The sequence below is a fragment of the Protopterus annectens genome, chromosome 12.part0 (genome assembly GCF_019279795.1).
Source record: "Protopterus annectens isolate FY-2018-M chromosome 12.part0, PAN1.0, whole genome shotgun sequence".
Taxonomy (NCBI): domain Eukaryota; kingdom Metazoa; phylum Chordata; order Ceratodontiformes; family Protopteridae; genus Protopterus; species Protopterus annectens.
In genome coordinates, this window is record NC_056746.1 from 341,625,950 (window position 1) to 341,650,698 (window position 24,749).

The 24,749-nt window shown below is 41.5% G+C and overlaps 1 protein-coding gene across 1 annotated transcript in view; it reads left to right on the forward strand.

Moving 5' to 3' along the window:
* Window positions 1-24,749, forward strand: part of ZC3H7A (zinc finger CCCH-type containing 7A) — a 1,693,893-nt gene that overhangs the window by 779,196 nt on the left and 889,948 nt on the right. Inside the window, exons 6-7 of the mRNA XM_044089416.1 lie at window positions 2,249-2,329; window positions 2,426-2,476. Coding sequence (XP_043945351.1) covers window positions 2,249-2,329; window positions 2,426-2,476 — 132 coding nt within the window. The remainder of the gene's footprint in view (window positions 1-2,248; window positions 2,330-2,425; window positions 2,477-24,749) is intronic.

The window sequence follows — 24,749 nt, forward strand, 5'->3', positions numbered from 1 at the left end:
TGTTGTTGTAAGAATTTGTTATGATAATAAATTGCTTATATATCTTTTCTGTATATTAAATACTATACTCACTATAATAAATAATCTATACTAAAATTGATAAATATAATTCCAATTAAAATATATCCCTACTATGATGTTCATCTAAACATATTACACATGAATTGTTAACAAGAAAAAGTTAAAAACTTAACTTAAAATTGTACATATGAAAATATGTCACATATAAATATATAAAAATAGAAAAATGTGTTACATTATACTTGAAATATGTAAGAATAAAAAATATATTACAAGTTTGGGTCTAATGTAACTAACAAACAACAACTTCATCATTTTTGATTTCCTAGACTTTATAAATCTTTTTATACAACCTATGGTTCTATAGCTGTCATTAACCAATTGGTTGATATTGATTAGAAAAACTCATAGCTGGATCTACCTATATACCCAGGTTCTTAAATAAGTCTACAGTTTCAATCACTGTGTGCTGTATTAAATATTCCAACTTTCAATGTATGTCTCCCAAATCTCATATGCTTAGTTTTTGATGTGTTTATCAGCATATTATTATCCTGTACCCAACTGGTCAATTTAGTCAAGTTGTTTTGCAGACATCCCTTATCTGTAACACATGTAATCAGTTTACCCAATTTCAGGTAGTCTGCATATAGACTGTAGAACACCTCAGATGAAAAAGTTAGGTCTGAAGATACAGTCTAAACAAGTAACGGCCTAGGACAGAGCCCTGTGGGACACCCTGACTATAACCAAGAATTTCACCTGTCCACTTGCTGTATGATACTTGCCATGTACTATTTGTCAAATGAGACTTTTGCTAGGATTTTGCTTTTACTTTCAGAAAAAAAACTTATGCAGTTGCCCACATGATATGGTATATTTAGTCAATTCAGTGGGGTTATTTTTCTTTGTACTGTTCATTGATTTGTCTCATCGTTGAATATAGTGTTGTCCTCTGTCAATTCTTCAGTAATTTAGAACATGTATAATAAAATGGGGAGTCCCTAACAAAAAAAAATGAAATATTAAAATTAGAAAACATGAACTATTCTAAAAAAAAAAACAAAAAAACAAAAGAGTTGCCATTGTACCCTGTGTGTTGTAAACATCTTTGAGATGACTTGTCTGTAATCATCAACACATTGTTGGATCCAGTCCGGTTTGAAAGTTTGTGTTTAAACAGTACAGTTGGGGAGCTAGCACTAAGAGAAGCCTCTTGTTGCAAAATTAACACAAGAAAAAAAAACTGGGACAGATAACGCATCATGTACCATACTTGTGGTGCAAGCTTTCATTAATGGTCAAATTAACTACCCACAGCTACAGCCTTCAAAAACAACCTTGCTACATCCATGGAAATAAGAACTTCATGTGTGGAATTAAAGCTGTCTAGCTTCTTGAAGGCAAGTATGACATAAACATCAGAAAAAAACGTGAAATGAAGACAAAATGATGATTGTCCACACAGATGAAAAGTTTAAGCGCTTTCTTTCATTTTAATTACAACAAACTTCTTCAGAACTGACCACCAAATCAATTAGTCAAGTTTAAATACAAAATTGATTAATAAATAAACCAATCAAATATCCATTCATCTAATTGTTCATTATTGCGTACAATTTTCTTAAAGGCATAAATGTCAAATATGAAATATTTTTTGTGTTGGATGAAATAGATTTGACTCCATTTGTTACAAAATGTAATAATGCCCTTGAAAACAAGGAGCTCAAATGGCAAGTTTTCCTTAGGGCAGATCATACTCCTGGTCTGAATGAGACCTTAAATGTCAAATATCTTTTAAATAATAGATTATATTATTAAATAGTTTAATATATTTTTTATAATAGGCATACATTTGTATGTGCTATATGCTTTTGTATACATGTTAAGTGATATATTTCATATTTGATATTTGTGCCTTTAAGAAAATTGTATGCATTAATGAACAATTAGATGAATGGATATTTGATTGGTTTATTAATCAATTTTGTATTTAAACTTAACTAATTGATTTGGTGGTCAGTTCTGAAGACATTTGCTGCAATTAAAACGAAAGAAAGTGCTTAACTTTTCATCTGTGTGGACAGTCATCATTTTGTCTTCATTTCAACTTTTTTTCTTAAGTATGACATAAACTTGGAATGTTACAACCTACAGATGTGTTGCTTAATTTGTACATAGTTGTAACATTGTTTTTGCAGTTGATGTATTTAGTATTTTTTTTTAGGATGAAAATGTGGTGAAATTAACTCAAGAATTAGCTAAGAAATTAGGCTTAAAGATAAGAAAAGCTTATGTCCGGGCTCAGGTAAGATGGTAAATTATATGTGCTTTCATTTGCAAAATGTGCATTAATTAACATAGTATAGTAGCTGCATTTTAATTTTTCATTCTGTTTTTATAGCCTGCCCTGACACCAATTCCCACTTCTGTATCTTGTGCAACACGCATTACGGTATGTATAGCTGTATGTTATTTGGATTTCCTTTCCTTTTTAAAGTATAACCAGAACTAATGTAAGAGTGAAGTTTTGTGATGGATTTGAATTTTTCTTACCCCTTCAGTATTTTATTCTGCATTTTCCATTTTTTTTAAAAATTGAGAGTGTATAAGTGTACAATACAGGAGACGTACCATAGCAGTAACATCAAAAAGCTGACAATACTTCCTCTTAATACCGATATTAGTGTATTCATTGTATTTTGGTACCACAATCTGAAATGGAAATCAATATCTGGTTATCAGTACAGAATACATTTGTGGTGTGTATGTGGAGGGAAGTTTAGATGGATTGTACTAAATTTTAGCCCATTATCAAATGTTTCTTGCTTCTTAAGAGTGATGACTTTCTAATTCCAATTGCTTTTCAATATTGTGGAGAGATGGGCAGATATGTTGTTTTTTTTCAGCTGTCCAACTTCATTTTTATTATTCTGTTTTCTCTCTCCAGTTATTTAATTGTATTACTTTGTGTAAAGGTAAATAGAGTATTTCTAAATATTTTTTTTAAATATAAACCATGATGGTGTTTAGTTGGAGATATTCATAAAGTTTTTATTTCCCTTATTACCAGTTGCCATATAGGCTGTAAACATTATGTATGTAAAATGTAGTAAATGCTCAGTTTTACACTTAAGAAGAAAAGTAAGCCAAAGCAGTAAAATATGTTGAAACTTTATTGAAAAGGAAACTAAGAAACCCACACTTCTAAAACCAAAGATGGAACCCCTGACAACATTGGAAGATCTAAAAATAAGCTGTTTTTGTGTTGCAGGACGTACTTACTAAACTTTTGAATCCTATGAAAGTAAAAATACTCTGTTTAATCTTACTAAAAGACTAGACACTACTAAGCATTGTTTTTATAAACTGAAGACTTGAGTTTTTCTGTTCTCCAGAACTGCATAAGAAATATAAAAAGTACAGGGTAAGCAAATGGGCTTTGAATTACATATTTTTCAAAGCAACCTATTGATTAGAGGCCTTCTTAGACCCACATGTCATTTTACCTGTAGATTAAAACAGTTCAAACACTTTTTGGAGGACTTCCAAGATGGCTGCATAGTGATCAAAAGCTTAACTTCAGCTCTTCCAGTGTGAAAATAGAAACTGAGAAACAGTAGCTAGTGATAAAGTCAGCTTGAATAAAATTAAATTACTGGCTAGTAAGCAAACTGCCTGGATGCCAGCAAAGAAGAAACTAAGAGAACCTAAAAGAAAATCAGGTAGAAAAGGTGAAAAGAAAACACTGACTAGCAGAATCCTGCAGCTGTTTAGTAAAAACAGTTCAAGCACCAGCTTTGGTGTAAGACATGGCTTCCAGTAATCTAGAGGGAAAATTACGTCAAACGTGATCAGAGCTGATTAAAATAAAGAACACTGAAGGAATATAGCGACTCAAATAACAAAAGACTGGAAAAAATGTAAGAAGCTTTAAACGGATATTAAGATGAGCTGCTAAAACTGCAAAAAATCAGAGGTCAATATAAAGAAAAGGTTGGCTGAGTTTGAGACTACTTAAGAAGAGATGTTTCAAAAAATGGTAGCATTAGAGGACAGAGCATCTAGGGGAGAAATAAAATTTTCTGCTGTACCAGAGAAACAAAAAGAACAGACTATTAATTTTATAAAGGCACAAATTAGCCGCTAGACTGATATTCCACAGCAGGAACTGTTAATTGAAAGGGTACACCATGTGTATGCTTTAAATGTGGCCATGAAAAAACAGCCAAGACCTTAATTAGTTAAGATGCAAATCCACCAGGAGAAAGAGTCAATCCTGACAAAACTGTAGCAAAAGGGCAAAGTATTACATTTTTGAGTCAGTAGAATGTGGGAAATGATTTTTCACTGTACGAGGCAGAAGGAAACAAATTTGTTCCACTATTTAGGGAATGTTGGGGGGCAGATGTGAAAGTCAATCTGCTGTATTCAGTTGTCTTCAGAATATTTTTTCCTGGAGGATCAAAGTAATTTTTTATGCATAGCAGGCTAAGGAAGAAATGCAAAAGTTTGTTCAACAAAAAGTGCGCCATCAAGCAGAAGGGGACTCTGTTTATCATTCTTTTGATAATAAAGCACACAGAGAGACATTGCCAGTGAAACATTTTCCACTGTAAAAGTGCAGGAGTTGACCAGAAGAATCAAGAGTACCTTGGAATTTAACTGGAATCTGTAGTTGGGAGATGGAGATGAACAGTGTAAGAGGAAGTGGAAAGAGTGGACATTTGGTGACTTTGTTAAACTTGTAGGGAACTGAAAAGTGTTTGCTTCTTTTCTTGTCATTAGTGTTTATAAGGACTGTGATGGGAGAAGAAGAAGGAAAAGGGTAACTATTAGTAAAATTATTTCTGTTTTTTCAATATTTCTATGAAACTTTTCACAATATAAATTGCATATTTTATAGTGAGAAAAACTTTGCACAAATGTCAAGATTTTCTTTCTAAAAAGTGAGTTTATTTGCCTGTGATACAACACTAACCACACCACATACCGAAAAAAGCATCATTTAATAATTATTCCATTTGTTTTGTGTCTGAACATATTTCTGCTTGCCTTTCTTTCTTGCATTTGTCTTGTCATGTGTTACATCACAAAGGCTACTAAGAGTGGCAGAGTAATTAGGTTAAGTTACTTATTCGAACTACAGAGCTGTTAAGAAAACAATGATTCCTAAACAATGGCATTTAAATGTACCTTATGGGTCACAGATTGCTGGAATTATGCCTCAGATAAATAGTGTAACCTGGAGTCTGAACAAAAGCAAGGCTTTTGTGCTTACTTTTCAGGTGAAAATGAACAATAAAGCATTACTCAGTTTTTTTATTACAGAGTAATTGTCTTCTTCATTAATCAAACTGAGTGTCACACAGAAAGAAAGAAAATATTTTTACTTTGCCTTACTTTTCTTATTTTCTATCAGTATTTGCTTTTGTATTTTTTCTGCACTGCATTTTCTGTAAAAGAGCATTTTTTATACAGTGTTTTCTGAGACAAATCAGTGAGTTTGGGAAAGAAGATTAACATCGGAGACTAGCTATTAAAAACTGTAAATGCAGCACAAACCATATTAGCCCAAGTAACACCTATCAATCACAGGAGTTAGAGTTTTCACACTTCAACAGTGAACTTCAATTGTTACTTTGGAAAGAGCAATTAACTGAGTAATATTTTCAAGCTTATCATTTAAACATTCCTTAAAATGCTGTATCAGAGATGGTTACTTATGGAAATTAAAGTAAGGAAAGTAATTAAAATGTGGATTGATGCTGACAGTCAAACATAGGCAGTCACAGTACTGTTGTAAGCTGATGAGAGAGAAAACCACAGTAAGTGATCCTCTCAACATTTGGATTTCTCTCTGTCCTTCCAAAATGACCTCAGGAGGGCAAAGGCATTGACTGTAAAACAAAATCTGGTTTCTATCAGATAGTCGAACTTCTGCAAGTTCGAACCTCATATGGTCGAGACCATAAGTTCAAATTTGCAGAAGTTCAAGCGTTTCAACGGAAATCTCTGTAAGGGGAGGTTTCCGTTTTGTTCACTGTGGTGCGATCTCGGAGTTGGTATATTTAAGTAGTGGGGGGTGCAGCCCCCCACATGTTGGGTGCAGGGTGGCTTGCCCCCTGCTTACAACAGTTTATTTTTCTTTTCTTTTTTTGTTTTTTATCCATAGTCGAAGTTTTGTAACTTTGAACAGGATGGTTTGAACATTCCGTGTTCAAAGTTATTAAACTTCGACTATGTGATGTTACACTTCGACTATGTGATTTAGACCCAACAAAATCATGCTACACATGGCTCCCCCCTCAAACCATTTTGCGTTATTGCAAATTAGAAAATAATAATAACCACTTACTTTGATACAGAGACATTAGTACTGCAGAAAAGTTCAAGATAGACTGAAAAACATATGCTTGTTTTCAGTTTTTGGGCAGTTGTCCTTAAAGTATTTTTGGTTGTTCTTTATGTGATAAAGTTACTAAAGTAAACAGATGCCTTTTTCTTCTTTTTCCTCTTCTTTTTCTTTCTTCTTTTTTGGTATAAAGAACTGTAGACTTAAAAAAAGTAGGCATTACAGCACAAAAAGAGAAAAAAAGCAAGACAAAAGCATGTTTAATTTAATAGGCTATAATCTTAGGTTGTTGAGGTGGGGTTAGGGTGTAAAAATACACAAATCATAACATATGTAGAGCTGATAGTTTTGTCTAACTTTTGCATAGGTGAATGTCTGGTTCAAGACCTTTGGCTTAACCTAATAACAAATTTTAAATGGAAACAAGTAAATGTGAGAACATTGAATGTAATGAAAAGATTTCCTCTAGCAATACATGTTTCAGCTTGTATTTCAGACTGCAGCAGCGGACTACATTTTTCTTTTTTCTCTCTTACAGTTCCATGGAGATAAACTGATAATAGGACAATAAAGACAAAAACCCTGGTTTCTTCAAGGCTAAGAGTTAATGATTTTTTAAAGCATGCAAGTGTTTTACATGGGGGAGGAGTAAAGATGAAGAAAGAACAGATGCCAGTTAGTGTAAGTAAAAGTACAGGCAATAATTTGCGTCTTAGCATGGATAACCTCAGTTTCAGGTTAATTAGGGCCTGTGTTAGTAGCTGTTCCTATTAGGAGGGTTAAATTTCATTATTTGAAGATGCATGTAGTTATGTGTGTTTGTTTTAAGTTAGCAGGTTGTGGTAGTGTTCTGGGTGTGTGTGTGTGTGTGTGTGTGTGTGTGTGTGTGTGTGTGTGTGTGTGTGTGTGTGTGTGTGTGTGTGTGTGTGTGTGTTTAAGGATTGTTATTAAAACAAAAAGTCTTTTAAAATGTTACATAAGTTCCAGTGTTGATGATAAGAAAATCTGTATAGAGGATTAACCTGTTAAACATTAATGGATGCATATATCAAAAAAGCTGGAAATAGACATTTGAAAAACTGCCATCTATAATAAGTGGGAATAATGACTTCTTTTAATAATGATGATACTTTCCATATTATCTGGGAATATGAATGGTCTCACAGGTATAGATGAAAAGTACATAATACTTAAAGGAGAGCCATGCCCACAGACTAAAAAAATGTTGATTTTCTTTCAAGTCTTGAAGTTTTGTACATTTTAACACTACATTTAGACTCTGTATACTTTTTCAGTATTTTTAAATGTAATTCTAGTGTCACCTTGATTTTTTGAGTCTAACTCCAGGTATCACACAATACATTGTTTGGCTTTAACAGTGCATTGACTTTACATGTGTTTTCACATATACCCTGCTTTCTTTTAGGCATTCAAGTTTAATTTCCATTCTTGATTTCCAGTGACTACTTAAAAGACAAACAGAGATAATTTACACAGAACAGTATTCTCAACATAGGAACTTTGTTGCCTGCTAGGTATGAGCTATCAATTACGACAACAAACCAAAAATTTGCCACTTTGACAGATACAAAGGGGAGGTGTTTAGGGAGAGGGGACATAAGTTTAAGGACTACAACTGAGGCATAACAAAAGAATGAAAATTGGCCACTTTAGAAAGAAAAAAAAATTAACAGGCATTGTCAATGCCTTTGCCTTCCTGAGTCTTTAATTGGTCATTGTAAAGCAGGAAATTGTAATTAAACTTAACTAACTAAAAGAAAGCACAGTATATGTGAAAACACATGTAAAGTCAATTCACTGACAGGAGCTTAGGGGCTATGATGGAATATTTTAAAGCCAAACTCTGCAATGTGGGATACTTTGAGGTAGACTAAAAAAATCAAAATGCTGAACCTCATGGGCAGACTCTGGAATTGCATTTAAAATATATAAAAAAGTATATAGAGTCCAAAAGTGGTGTTAAAATGTAGGAAACATCAAGACACGATGAAATAAACATTTTTTTTGTTTCAGTCTGAGGATGTGGTTCTCCTTTAACTATATTAAGAAATGTAGAGTACAAATAACAATACTGCAGGAGTCACATTTGGAAAGAACTGAGCATGTGAATTGATGAAAGAAAGGATTTCAGGATGGATATTCTGCAGAATATCAGGGAAAAAGGAAACGAGGAATACTTATATTAATTGTTAGAAGAACTCCAGTAGTGGTAGAAGAGGTAAAAAATATAATGACAGATTTGTGGTAGTAAGGAGCTACTGGCAAGGGATAAGGATTATACTGGCATGTATTTATATTCCACCTAAAACTGCTGTTATGGAGCTTAAAAAAATTGGTGAAGTAACCAGCTTTCTTCAGGGAATAAATATTACTTATAGGTGGGGACTGGAATTTGATTTGCAAAATAAGGGTGTATTTGGGGGCCTAGAAGGGAAAATATAACACAAGACAGAAGATTTCTGAAGACATCTGTGAAAATATTTGGTATGAATGACTTGAAATCAGTTGTAGGAGCTCAGAGAGAATTTACATATTATTCCCCAAGGTACAATAACTGGTGTAGACCAGACAGAAATTATGTTTCACAGGACCATGTGCATTTAATTGAGATCTTTAATATTTATTTATTTATTTAACATTTGTTTACTGGGAAAGTCAAATTGGGACAGAGCCCATTTTCAGTGGACGCCCAGGGAGAAATGCTGCAGAAACAAGTCTAGAAATGTGGGAGAAAACTGGAGCACTTGGAGGAAACCCATGTGAACACAGGGAAGACATGCAGACTCCACACAGATGACCCACAGCTGAGCATCGAACTGGAAAACCTCTTGCTGTAAGGCGACAACACTAACTGCTACACCATTGCGCTGCCCTATAAATAAATTAAAAAAAAAAACATCCAATAACTATTTCAGATCATACGTCACTAATTATTAAGATTAAAATGTAGGGTAATGAAGTAAACATGAAACACCTACCTGTTAAAAAGAGAGGAATTTAAGGAATGAGTAGTGGAAATTATCTGGGTGTTAATAAGAAACATAGAAGGTACTCCAGAAGTTATTGCTGAGTGGAATAAAATGAAAGTGGAATTTAAAAATTAGGTAAAAATAAAAGAAAAATAAATATGGTTAAGAAGCAATAAGAATTATTTAGAGGAGCTGACAAAAGTTAAAGTATGACAAAATAAGGGGAATCTCATAGAACAAGAAGTGGCTCAATTGCAGAGTGCTAAGGAGAAAATAAGGGAGTACCTAAATAATATGCATGAGTTTAGAAAAATTGCTGTTACCCAACTGTTTTTTGATAATAACTTCAGAGCCCAAAAACTTTTGGCATCTGATTTAACTTCATGTAGGGTCATTTCAATTTTAAACCATGATTATAAAGTGTTTATGTCTATAATGGCTAAAAGAATGGCAAAATGAGTAACCTTGAACTTTACAACTAGAGCAATGAAAGCATTTGCATTTCTGATACAATAATAAGGTTAATTAGAAGGATATATGAGGGATCAGAGGCAAAGATCAAAATGGGAGGGCTCTTCTCTGATAGGTTGTATCTGAACAGAGGAACCAGCCAAGGGTGTCCTCTTTCCCCTTTGTTACTTGCATTATTTTTAGAACCATTGGCAAAGAAAATAAGAGATTCAGAAATTCAGATGTAATTGGTATTGTGTTCAAGAAAATGTGGTTTTATTTGCAGATGATGTTATTTTGTACTTGATGGAGCCAGAAAAGGTGGAGTTGACACTTGCCATCTTCCCCTCCCAGACAAAATCCTTCAACTGTTTATTAATTGCTATCCACAACTTCTCCTCTGGTTAATAGAAGTACGCCTGACTTGTGCATAAGACTAAAGGGACCAAAAACATTTTAACTACTTTTATCTTACTATCGGCATCCATATAACAGAGCTTCCATTTTCTCAGTTTTTGTATTATCTTTGTTTAGTCTCTTCCCACATATCCGTAGCTGCCACATCAAAATCATATTTAATCCCTACTCCTAAATACTTCATTTTATCATGTCCACATAAATGTGGATATTGCTGAAACAATTTGTGCGTGTGTACATAATTTACCAGTATTGCCTTTGTTTTAACTTCATTAATGTTGTATCATGAAAAGATTTGAAACTGTCTCAAAATGTTCCACAGCACTGTAATGACCCTTTCTGATTTTGTCAGGTGTGAAATAATATCATCTGCAAATAGAGCCAGCTTTTTGCAGCTTTTCTTGACTGCCGTACTCCTTGAATATCTGAGTCCCTTATTTACTTTGCAAGTGCATCTAAATATTATGCAAATAACAAAGGGGAGCGAGGACACCCCTGCCTGATTCCTCTGCTCAAGCAGAAATTATCAGAGAGGACCCCACCCACTTTAATTTTCATCTCCGATCCCTCATCTATCCTCCTAATCAACCTTTTAATTTTATGAGGGAATGAAAATGCTTCCATTGCCCTGCTTATAGTCCCAGCTTAGTCTGTCAAATGCTTTCACTGCATCAAAACCCACCAGCAACAGTATTATTTTCTTACATTTTGCTTCCTTCTCGATCATCAGTGTTCTGTTAATGTTGTCAAATGTTTGCCTCCCCTCCAAAAAACTGCAATGATCCATATCTTTTAATTCTGGCATCAGTTTTGCCATTCTTTTAACCATTATAGACATAAACAGTTTATAATCATGGTTTAGTATTGTAATGGGCCTGTATGATCTTTACCCTCGTTAGGTATTACAACTAATATCACTTTCTTCTTTGGTACTTCTCCTCCTCTTAAAATACCGTTAAACAAAACCTTCCAGATCTTCCATCACTTTTTTCCCCTCCTAGCTTCCAATCTTCCACAGGAATAACATCTGTTCCTGGAGACTTTCCTGTAAATTGGTTATACATCGCCATTTTTATCTCATCTCTTCCTATCATATCCTAACTGTTAGTAATTGAGCTTCATCTACCTCTAACCTTGAAATATTTAATTCTTCTCTATATATTTCCCTTTGTACTTGTTCTTGATTTCCATATTTTTCTGCTTATACAGACTTTCATAGAATTTCTGAAATATTTCTAGCACTTCTACAGGATCTCTTGCTATCTTCCATGTTACAGGCTCCCTAAGCTCAGCAACAGTGCTTTGTCCTATTTTTTTTTTGCCTAAGTTGTTGTGCTAAAGGTTTTTGTGCTCAGGATTTATTATCAAAAAACAGCTGCTTTTCAGCAATCTTTTTAAACTCATGCATATTGTCAAGGTAATGCCTTATTTTCTGTTTAACATTCTGCAGTTGCTCCTCTTCTTGATGTTCTTCGTGTTTCACTGTTGCAGTCATCACATTTGGGTTATCTGCTTGCAGTAGCCCTCAGTCGGCCTGATTATCAAAGTCTTGGGTTGTGCGTCGGTTGCTGTCTCATCTTCCGTGACGTCAGGTTGTCAGGGGTATAAAGCATGCAGCCGATGCCATTACATCTGTCTTTCTTGCCGTGCGGTGCCCGAAGCAGAAGCAGTTCGCAAGTGCCAGTCGGCTGACTCTTGAAATTTTCATTTTCGAGTTTCAGAACCAAAGTCTTCAACTAAAGCTAAGTAGCCCTTTGGGGAAACATTTCTTGCTCTAAACCGATGTCAGTAAAAGTCAATTATTGTATTACTTGTGGAAAGCAAATACCTCATAAAGATTTTCATTCGTATTGTATTCCTTGCCTAGGCCCTGACCACGACGTACCTCGTTGTCGGTTTTGTGCCTTATTTAAGCAACAAAATTTGTTGTCGGTATATTTTCGCTTCTAAATATTTTGGTGCTCGGTTCAATTATCCAGATATGTCTTTGGTAAGCCATCCAACTACCGACATTCTGAAAAAATGCAAAGATAAAGACAGAGACAGGCTGCCTAGGTCCAAAGTTGCCGACAACGCTTCTCTTAAGCCAGTTGCCAGTTCACCGGTACTCAGTGAGGCACTTTCGCAGCCCCTGATACCCGTCACTTTAGATTCGCAGGCCTCTACTGAGACCCATTCAGAGTCCGGTATGCTGCGAGATGCTTCAACTGTGAAATCTACGGATGTCTCTGCCTTGGATGGGTCCAGAGCCACTGTGCAGGCACCGGCTTCTGAGGGTATATTCAGGCCTACTGACTTGCATATTAAACCAACACCATCTTCTTCTTCAAGACCTAAAACACGAACCATGCCTAGAAAACTGATGCCCAGACCACATGGTCAGGCCTCTATGTCTAAAAACAAATGATAAGAATGGCTGAAGACCGTATTACTTTAATCAGGGGAAGCCAACCTTCCCCCTCTAAGAGACCTAGGAATGAATTTGCTTATGATACTTCTGACCAGGATGCTGAAATTTCTGTTTCCTCTCATGACCAGGATTTACTCTTATCTACTTATGAGGATTCTGATGCAGAGGACTGTATTCCATCTGCTCCCCCCCCCCCCCAGAGGATTTATTTTTTGGTGAAACCTTGCATACTCTTAGGGAGCATTTTCGTTGGGAAAGCCAGGATTACTCTGATTCTTTAAAGAGGCTTAGAGATTTCTTACTCCTGCCTCAGCACAGGCCTTTAGCTATCCCTCCTGTACTAGACATTTGTTGATGATGCCTTTTCGGAATCTAGCTTGGCCCCTGACTCTTTACCTCCTGCGCCCAGAAAACCTGATAGATATTTCAAGGTTCCTGACTCTCACAAGCTCCTTTTTAAAAATCCTACTGCGGATCCTGAGACCATTTCACAGGGACCCAAGGGCATTAAGGCTACTACGGCCAAAAATCCTACCCCCTCTGATAGAGACTCCAGGTCACTGGATAGATGGGGTAAGAAGGTATACACTTCTGCAACCTTGGCCATTAGGGCCTTAAATTGCCAGTTTCATGTGTTAATCTATCAGCAGCATATTATTGGATTGCTTAAACAGAAAATGATGATTCCTGATTGTGCTGAAAACAAGGATTTACAGGATTTAATGCATTCTGCCGAACAGGTTGGAAAACATACTTCGCAATGTGGTTTTGATTCTCTAGAGGCATCTTGCAGGGCTGCTGTCTGTCACTGGGTCTGTACTTAGAAGGCATGCTTGGCTTAAGGAGCAATCCTTGCCAGATCATGTTAAAGCTAAATTGCTGGATGCTCCCTTAAATCAGGACCGCCTGTTTGGCAGCAAAGCAGAAGAAGTTCTTAAAAAGATGGAGGAAAAAGCTAAATCTATGCAAACTGTTAAAGATTTCCTACAAGTACAGCCTCCAAGATTTAGTAGGCATTGGCCCTCTAAGAATTGGTCCTTTCCTGCCTCTTCCAGGCCCTCTCAGTCCAAACCCCGAACCAGCAGAACACCCAGGCTTCAGTCCCAGGGTACGCACAGAACTAAGCAGTGGGGGGCTCCCACTTCCAAATCAGGGAGTAGTAAGACTCCCCCCTATGGTAAGCTGTCTCAATGACTTAACTTTAAAACTTCCAAGCACTTCTCAACTGACTGTTCCTTTAGAGGGAAAGATTGCTTTGCAGGCAAAAAACTGAGAACTCATTACCCAAACAAATGGGTTTTAAATATAGTTTGCCAAGGATACAGATTTCACTTCCACACATTACCAACCCCAAATGGTTGGCCAGATCTACCCCCAAATCAGTGGGCAGAGGCTCAAAAGCAAGTACTCTCTGTCTTAAGCATAAAGGCTATTCAAACTGTACCAGAAGAGGAAAAGGGACAAGGTTTCTACTCAAGACTTTTCGTGGTACCCAGAAAAGACAACTTATGGCGTCCTGTCCTGGACCTTTCTACCTTAAACACCTTTTTGGTGATTCCAAAATTCAAGATGCTAACTCTTCACCAGTTACTTCCTATGCTAGGCAAGGATGCCTGGTTGGCAACACTGGATTTAAAGGAAGCCTACCTGCACATCCCAATCAGGGAATCTTGCAGAAGATACCTATGCTTCAAAGCAGGCTACATGCACTATCAGATGTTCTTCATGTTTCACTGTTGCATTCATTACATTTGGGTTATCTGCTTGCAGGTAGCCCTCATTTGGCCTGATTAACAAAGTTTTGGGTCCTTCGTCGGTTGCTGTCCCTTCTTCCATGATGTCAGGTTGTCAGGGGTATAAAACATGCAGCCGATGCCATTACATCAGTCTTTCTTGCCGTGCAGTGCACAAAGCAAAAGCAGTTCACAAATGCCGGTCGGCCGACTCCTGAAATTTTCGTTTTCGAGTTTCAGAACCAAAGTCTTCAACTAAAGCTAAGTACACCATTGGGGAAACTTTTTCTTGCTCTTTAACAATGTCAGCAAAAGTTAATAATTGCATTACTTGTGGAAAGCAAATACCTCATAAAGATTTTCATTCATACTGTATTCCTTGCATAGGCCCTGACCATGACGTACCTTGCTGTCGATTTTGTGCTTTATTTAATCAGCGCACTGTCTGTCATCAGTATATTTTTGCCTCTAAATATTTCGGTTCTCGGTTTAATTATCCAGAAATGTCGTCGGTTAGCCATCCGACTACCGACATTCCGAAAAACCTCAAAGATAAAGACAGAGAGAGGCCGCCGAGGTCCAAAACTGCCGATGACGCTTCTACTAAGCCAGTCGCCAGTTCGCTGGTACTCAGTGAGGTGTTTTCGCAGCTCCGGATACCTGCTACGTCTGATTCGCAGGCCTCTACTGAGACCCATTCGGAGTCTGGTATGCCGCGAGATATTTCAACTATGGTACCCACAGATGTCTCTACATTGGATGGGTCCAGAGCCAATGTGCAGGCACCGGCTTATGTGGGTGTATTCAGGCCTACAGACTTGCATATTAAACTGACGCCCCTTCTTTACTTAGGCCTAAATCTCGATCTATGCCTATAAAACCGATGCCCAGGCCACATGCTCAGGCCTCTGTGCCTAAAAAGCAAATGATAAGAATCGCTGAAGATCTAATAACTCTAATCAGGGGTAGCCAACCCCCCCCTTCTAAGAGGCCTAGGACTGAAGTTGATTATGAATCTTCTGTTCAAGGATTCTGTTTTTTCTGATTCTTCTGATGATCTGGATGTGCCCTTATCTACTTATGAAGATTCTGATGCAGAGGATTGCATTCCCTCTACTTCCCCTCCTGAGGATTTTACTTTTGGGGAAACCTTACATACCCTAAGGGAGCATTTCCACTGGGAAAGCCAGGATTTTTCTGATTCAGAAAAGAGGCTTAGGGATTTCCTTCTCCTACCTCAGCATAGGCCTTTAGCTATTCCTCCTGTACTAGACATTGTTAATGATGCTTTTTCGGAATCTAGTTTGGCCCCTGATTCCCTGCCTCCTGCTCCCAGAAAATCTGACAGATACTACAGGGTCCCTGAGTCACAAAAGTTCCTTTTCAAAAATCCTATTGCAGATCCTGAGACTTATTTCACAGGGCCCCAAGGGCATTAAGGCTTCTACTGCTAAAAATCCTACCCCTTCTGATAGGGACTCCAGGGCGCTGGATAGATGGGGTAAGAAAGTTTACACTTCTGCAACCTTGGCCATTAGGGCTTTAAACTGCCAGTTTCATATGTTAAAGTATCAGCAACATGTTACTGGACTGCTTAAACAGAAAATGATGTTGATTCCTGACTGTGTGGAATTTAAAGAATTACAGGATTTAATGCATTCTGCTGAACAAGTTGGAAAACATACTTTGCAATGTGGTTTTGATTCATTAGAGGCCTCTTGCAGGGCTGCTGTTACTGGGTCTGTGCTCAGAAGGCATGCCTGGCTTAAGGAGCAATCTTTGCCTGATCATGTTAAAGCTAAATTGTTGGATGCTCCTTTAAATCAGGACCGCCGGTTTGGCAACAAGGCTGAGGAAATTCTTAAAAAGATGGAAGATAAAGCTAAATCTATGCAAACCGTTAAATATTTTTTACAAGTTCAGCCTCCTAGATTTAGTAGGCACTGGCCCTCTAAGAATTGGTCCTTTCCAACCCCTCCAGGTCTTCTCAAGCCAAACCCAGACACAGCAAAAACCCCATGTTTCAGCCCCAGGGGACACACAGAACTAAGCAGTGGGGGGCCTCCACTTCCAAATCTGGGAATAATAAAGACTCCCCCCTATGGTAAACTGTCTCAATGACTTCCTTTTAAAATTTCCAAGCACTTATCAACTGACTGCCCCGTTGATGGGTAAAGATTGCTCTTCATGCAAAGAATTGGGAACTCATTACCCAGGACAAATGGGTTTTAAATATAGTGTCCCAGGGATACAGATTTCACTTCCACACATTGCCAACACCTAGTGGGTGGCAGGACCTACCCCCAAATCAGTGGGCAGAGGCCAAAAAACAAGTACTTTCTCTCTTAAGCATGGGGGCTATTCAACTGGTACCAGAAGAGGAAAAGGGACAAGGTTTCTACTCGAGACTTTTCCTGGTACCCAGAAAAGACAATTCATGGCATCCTATCCTGGACCTGTCTACTCTAAACACCTTTTTGGAGATTCCATAATTCAAGATGACTCTTCAGTTACTTCCTATGCTAGGCAAAGATGCCTGGTTGGCAACACTAGATTTAAAAGAAGCATACCTGCACATCCCAATCAGGGAATCTTGCAGAAGATACCTACGCTTCAAAGCAGGCTACACGCACTGTCAGTTCTCTCCACTGCCCTTTGGCTTATCTACTGCGTCCAGGGTATTCACAGTGTGCCTAGCTCCAGTCATTGCATTTTGCAGGCAAAAACATATTCAGATATACCCATACCTGGACAATTGTCTAATTCAGGCAGAAAGCCAGGACATACTTTTGAATAATCTGGTCTTTGTAAAAAGGGTTCTAACTTGTCTGGGGCACACCATAAACGAAAAGAAACCACACCTGGTATCCTGTCAAAAATTATATTCCTGGGAGCAAGCTTGAATACAATTTCCTAGATGGCTTACCTCACGCCAGAGAAACAAATTCATTTGACAACCTACTTCAAACAAGTGACCACAAAAACCCTGCTATCTGCAAGAAAAATACTGCAAGCCTTGGGGTTCATGGCCTCCTGCATTCTTCTAATTCCATATGCAAGACTGCATATGAGGAAACTACAGTGGTATCTAAAAAGCCTATGGTGTCAACATTCTCAAGACCTAGAAACAATGATTCCTATCATACCTTGCCTACGCCTAGAGTTCCTGTGGTGGGAAGAGGCCTGTCACCAAAACAAGGGACTACCTTTCACACCACCCCCTGCCACCCAAACCCTAACAACAGACGCATCAGACTATGCATGGGGGGCTCACCTGGCAGGGAAGTGCATTCAAGGCAAATGGAACCCAAGTCAATTGCACCTGCATATCGATCAAAAAGAAATGTTAGCTGTACAGAATGCTCTGACAGCCTTCAAGGACCACATTCTTCCAGGCCAACTAATGGTAAAGATGGACAACATCACTGTTATGTCGTACATAAACAAGCAGGGGGGGTACACATTCTTACCCCCTCTGCAGAACTAGCCATGGCGTTGTGGAACACAGCCTTGAGCTACAAAGTGCACCTACATGCTCAATTCCTGCCAGGAAAATTAAATACACTGGCAGACGGACTAGACAGAAACCTTATGGACCCACACGAGTGGAAATTGGAACCAAGGATTTTCAACATGTTGACAAGCAAACGGGGGAGCCCAGCTATAGACCTGTTTGCCTCTCCCCAGAACCACCAATTGGACAAATTTTGCACAAGGACTCCCCACAAACAAGCCTGGAAAGTGGATGCTCTGTCCTTCAGCTGGAAAAAACTATCAGTCTATGCCTTCCCCCCTCTGCCTCTGCTCTCCAAAGTACTACTAAAAATCAAACAAGGATGATTTTAATTGCTGCAGACTGGCCGTGCCAACACTGCTACCCCCTCCTACGCAGTGTGTCATGGTTATCTCCATGGCACCTGCCTCAGAGTCCTTCCCTGCTGTCTCAGCAGGAGAACCAGATTCTGCACCCTCAGCTTCTAACACTGAACCTTGCAGCCTGGCTAATTACTTAACCTCTCCTTTACCATCCCTCAGCAAACCTGTGATGGATATAATTTTAGAGGCAAGGAGGCCTAGTACTAGAAAATCTTATGCTGAAAAGTGGAAAAGATTCTGTGCCTGGAACCAGTCTCAAGGTATGAGCACAGCAGCACCCAATTTACCTCAGATTTTTACAATACTTAACTGAGATGCTTCACAAGGGTCTGCCTTTTTTTGCTCCATTAAAATCCACGTTTCCGCCATTTCAACTCATTATAACACAGAACCTCCCCTCTTCTCTCATCCAACGGCACTGCTCAAGCAGTTTCTCAGAGGGGCCAAAAATTTGTGACCACCCAGGAGATCTCCAACCCCAGCCTGGGTCCTTAACTTTGTCTTGGAGAAACTCACTCTACCTCTTTTCGAGCCAGCTGTTACTGCAGACTTAAAATTTCTTTCTTGGAAAACAGCTTTCCTTTTAGCAATCACTTCAGCTAAAAGGGTATCTGAATTACAGGCCCTTATGGCAATGGAGCCTTTCATCATCTGTCATACGGACAGGGTGTCCCTCAGAACTACTCCATCCTTCATACCCAAGGTGGTATCCAGTGTGGCTCTTAATCAGTCCATTCATTTGCCAACCTTCTTTCTCAATCCACAGAATAAAGGGGAACGGATACTGCATTCCTTAGATGTGCACAGACAACTTAGATTTTACTTGGACAGGACTAAACCTCAAAGGAAATCTGAACAACTGCTGGTAGCATTTGCTGCAGGGGCAGAGGGGAAAGCTATTTCAAAGCAAACCATTTCTAAATGGATAGGCCATTGCATACATTTCTGCTATATGCACCATGGAAAACCTATCCCACAGGGGCTTACACCCCATTCAACTAGGGCTGCATCTACTTCTACAGCCTTTTTCAGAGGTGTCCCTACCAGAGACATCCTAGAAGCTGCTACCTGGAGTTCTGTACATACTTTCACCAAGCATTACCATTTGCCATTTTTTTTCTAAATCCAGAGCTCGCTTTCCACTGCAGTCTTGCAGGGCCTTATAGTTGGTCCTAATGCTGTCTAACTTCCTCCTCCCATCCTTAGCTTTGGGAATCTACCCAAATGTGATGACTGCAACAGTGAAACACGAAGACCATAGTACAGTTGTGTACACTTAGCATAAATGTAGATGTTTGAGTGTATTCACTATTGCAGTCCTGGTTACCCTCCCTCCAGCCCTTTGACTTCTTTTGACTATACCTCTATTCTCTTTTACTATGCTTAAAAGCTTTTTGGTGTATTTGCTTTTTTGTTGGTGGTATAACTTTATATTTATATATATAATTGCTTCCCATTATGGGGGCACCTGACATCTAGGGCAAGAAAAACTGATGTAATGGCATCGGCGCCATGCTTTATACCCCTGACTGCCTGACGTCATGGAAGATGAGACAGCAACCGACGCAGGACCCAAGAGTTTGATAATCAGGCCGACTGAGGGCTACTGCAAGCAGATAACCCAAATGTGATGACTGCAACAGTGAATACACTCGAACATCTACATTTATGGTAAGTGTACACAACTGTACTTTCTGTGGGATTCCCCTATTTTGTCAGTCCCTCTAAATAATTCTTGTTACTTCTTAACCATATCTCCCTTTCTTTTATTTCTACCCTATTTTTAAAGTACACTTTAATTTTATGGCTTTATCCCACTCCAAAGCTATATTTTCAGAAGAAATTTTTATCTTTTCTAATAGCTCCTGAATATTTTCCACTACACATTCCTTAAATTTCTCACTTTTTAACAAATAGGTGTGTTTTTATTTTCATTATTATTGGCTCATGATCTGAAATAGTTATGCCTATCAAGAACTTCAGATCTGAAGTAGGGACTTCATTTGTCAGCAACCTGTGGGTCTTGGATCCGATATCGGATCCGAGCCGGCAACTTGTTTCATAGCCAATGGATCCCAGCTCCTAGCTCCTCCCCTTACCCATAATCCCCTGCCAACCCTCCATGACCTCAGATCTAGTTTGCCGCGCTTGTGAGTAGCTGGGTTTTTCAGAGCTCTTAGTGATTTGTTAAGATAAGTGTATTTTCGTCCTTCTTTTCTGTCTTTAAATTTAAAACAGTGTGTAAGAGTTAGGTTCCCTTTATTATTTGTACCTTTTATATAGTTTTTTCCCTCCCCTCGCTGGTCATTAGTGAGTGTGTGTGTGTGTTAGTGTTTTGGGGCCTGTGTGCTTGTGTAGTACTTTTCTTCCCTCCAGTATGGCATAGGCCCCAAAAGCCATTTTTTTCAAAATGTACCGAGTGTGGCCATAAGCTCTCCTCGGCTGATGGCCACACTCTGTGCGTTCAGTGCCTTGGGGTTGAACACCTCTCCTCAGGCTGTACCATTTGTGCAGCGTTCAACCCCAGGGCACTGAAAGAGCGGCGGTCGAAGCTGGTCCTGGCGGGACTTTTGCCCCCGGACTCGGCTTCGGTCCCCGCTCCTCCCGTGGCACTACCACAGCCTGTGGTGGTAGCCACTCCTGCCCCCTTCCTTTGGCCGGGACTCAAACTCCCGCTAAAGCGCCAGAGGACAGGGAGGCCAGGAGGGAGAAACGGAGGGAGAAGCACCACAAGCGGCGGGCCGAGGCCTCCGCTTTGGCCCCGCCGGCTAAGTGGGCTTCTCCCTCCACAGCTTCTAAGTCTCCTCCTCCTCGGCTCCGATCTCCTTGTTTCTCCCCAGGACCCGAGGAGGAGGAGGCCCGATCTCCATAGAGGTCATTGAGGCAGCATTCCAGGCCTGCCTCGGTGGCCTCATCGAGATCGACTTACAGTATGTCAGATGCAGACTTGGACCGGATGATGCCAAGGTTCATCCAGGCCCAGCTGCAGATGGGAGTGCCCTTGCCCCCCCCCCTTTGGGGGGAGCTCGACACCCTTTTTTGCTCCGATTGCTCCTTCTCCGACCCGCTTCCCAGGTTCGGAGCGTTCGGAACCGGGCAGCGTCGGAGCCGGGGGTGGGTCGGCGCCGACAGTACTTGGTACTTCGGATCCGACCCTGCCCTCGAGTCTGTCGGATCTGACCTCTCGGAGCCGTGGGCCGAGCTTCGGATCTGAGGGATTCAGTGTGCCTTCGGCTCCGTCCAGGTCGGAGCACACTGGTCCTTCAGATCCGACGGTCTCGGCGCCGGCTCCGATCCCTTCATCGGATCCGAGTGGGAGTCGGCTCTCGGAGCCCAGGGAGAGCGGTTCCCCCTCGGCCTTCGATGTAGTGGAGAGGGCTCTGTCGAGAGCATCCGGACCCCCGGCCCTTGTCTCGGCTCCACTCTGCACTCCCTCTCTGCTGGGCCAGGCTTCCATCCACCCGGCCACAGGGCAGCCTGCTTCGATGTCCCAGGTTGTTCCATTGGAACAGGATGTTGCTGGCGAGACCTCCTCGGACAGCCCCCCCGAGGAAGTGCCTCGCAAGCACAAGTGTAAAAGGAGGCACGTGGACTCCCCTGAGTCCTTAACCGAGAACACGGACTTGGATGAAGGGGAAGGCTCCCCAAGATCACCCCCTGAGGATGTCTCCTTTGGAGACATCATGGAAATGCTTAGGATCAGAGATGAGTGGTCTGCCCCCATGGCTTCCTCCGACGAGTCCGTGTTTCTGGAGGCATTTGAAGCAGGCCCGTCTGCCTCTTGGGTGTCCCCTCCGGCCGACCCCCTGGTGGACCTTATTACCACCAGGGCATGGAAGTACCCGGACACCATGGAGCCAGTCCCTAAATGCCCAGACAGGATACTGAGCCCCCCCGCAGACCGGTCCCACTGGAGCAAGGGTCCCCCCGTAGATGCCATGTTGATGGCGGCAGCCACGAAGAGGGAACTAGCTCAGGAGAGCCCCTCGGTCCATCCACCGAGCAAGGAGTCCCGCTCGATGGATCGCTTAGGGAAGCGAGTTTTTAGTTCAGCGACCTTTTCGGTAAGGTCCCTGAACTATATGGCACACGTCATCAGGATGCAGCGGGATCTTATCAAAGAATATGCTGCATCCCCCCTGAGTCCGTGTCGGCAGAGGACAAACAGTTGTACTCCACCCGAATGGCCACTCTGAGATCCATTTCGAATACCTCTATGCAGCTATTGTCCCACGCCACCGAGGGAGCCGCTTGAGCTAGCGGAGCGGGCCTAGTCATGAGACATCAGGCCTGGCTCCGGCATTGTGACTTTGCGGAGCCCTTTAAAGCGTCCTTTGCGAACGCACCTTTCGATGGTTCTGCCCTGTTTGGCAAAACGGTTCGCGAGACGCTAGTCCAGAGCGAGAAGGACGGGAAGACGTTGTCTGCCGTCGGAGTCCGCTTCTCTGCTCCCCAGCGGTACTTTTCGAAGAACCAAAAGGGTCAGAAGAAGATGTGGTTCCGGAAATCGCAACATTCCCAACCCGCTCTGGACAACCAGTCCTTCCGTGGCAGAGGAGGACAGGGAGGATGCCGCCCCAGGGGCAGAGGGGCTCCGCGGAACTTTGGGACCAGAGAATCCTTCTCTGACCGGCCCACGCAGCAGCCCTGAAGGGTTGCCTGGCTGCTCCACTCTGGAGGCAGTCGGGGGGTGCTTCTCGGAGCACCTAGCGGCATGGGAGTCCATCACGTCAGACCGCTGGGTGCTTCGAATTATATCCAGATGGTACAAAATTCCAATGCTTCATGTCCCCAAAATCAGGAACCTCCCCGATGTACCACCCGATCAGAGGGAGGCTGCAGCTGCAGAAATCCAGCAGCTGCTAGGAAAAAGAGCCATCCAGCCCGTCCCCCAAGACCAGCTTGGATTAGGGTTCTACTCCAGGTTCTTTCTGGTGCCAAAAAAGACGGGGGACTTGAGACCAATTCTAGACCTTTCCCTTTTGAACCTGTCAGTAACCAAGGAAAAATTCCGAATGGTCACTCTTCAATCTATTCTCCCCCTCCTATGGGAGAACGATTGGATGTGCTCTATACACCTCAAGGATGTGTACTACCACATTCTAATGGACAGACGATCCAGGAGGTTTCTCCGCTTCCGGCTGGGAGCCAGTCACTGCCAGTTCAGGGTCCTTCCCTTTGGCCTCACCACAGCCCCCAGGGTGTTCACCAAGGTGTTAGCAGTGATAGCAGCCCACCTGAGACTCCAGGGAATGCAGGTCTTCCCGTACCTGGACGACTGGCTCCTGACCGCCCCAACAAGGCATCTACTTTGCTCAGCCAGAGATTACTTTCTCCGCCTAGCCCCCCAATTAGGCATCACGATCAATGCGGACAAATCTTCCCTTGCTTCGACACAAGTCATAGAATTTATAGGAGTCAGAATAGACACCAGAGATCTACGAGCCTTCCTGACTTCGGAACGACTACAGAATTTGCAGCTTCATGTGCGGGCCATCCTCCAGTCAGAAGCCCCACCGGCAGAATTGGTCCTGAGGATGCTGGGCTCCATGGTGGCAGCGATAACGCTCCTTCCATGCACCCGCCTAAACATGAGGGTACTGCAGTGGACCCTTCTAGTGCAATGGTCCTTTCAGTCTTTTCCTCTCCATCACCCCATCGCTATCAGCAAGGCTTGCAGGCGGGCCCTGTTATGGTGGCTTCATGCTCCGGATCTCCATACGGGCCGACCCTTCTGCACTCCTCCCCCCTCTCGCCACGGTGACCACGGACGCCTCCCGCCTCGGGTGGGGGGGCATTATTCAGGCAGGACAGTCCAAGGCAGGTGGAACGATACAGAGGCCTCCCTGCATATCAACGTTTTGGAGATGAGAGCGGTTCTGTATGCGTTGCAAGCACTTCAGAATCTCCTCCCCGTAGGAACTATTGCAATTCAGTCGGACAACATGTCTGTTGTCTGGTACATCAACAAACGGGGGAACCAGGTCCTACCCTCTATGCCACGAAGCCATGAGAGTGTGGGAATGGGCGATTTCCACCAACCGCTTTCTGATTGCAACGCACATCCCGGGGCGGGCCAACATCCTAACGGACAAACTCAGCCGCACATTCTTTCCCCTTACTAGTGGTCTTTCAACCCACTAGTAGCGAAGCAGATATTTGCACTCTGGGGGCAACCCTGCTGCGATCTCTTTGCCTCTCCCTCAAACACCAAATGCAACAATTTCTTCGCTCTGATTCCCCCTCCAGGGGAAACTCCAAGAGACGCTCTGGTGCATGCTTGGCCGCCCGGTCTACTTTATGCCTATCCTCCTCTACCCCTGATGCTACAGCTCTTACAGAAAGCCTCGTGGTTGGGGAGCAGGATGATCCTCATTGCCCCATTCTGGCCTTGGCAAACTTGGTTCCCTTACCTGTGGTCTCACCTAGTGAATCCCCCCTGGATTCTGGATCCCAGTCCGGATCTAATCTCCCATCCGTCGGGCTTGTCGACCCCA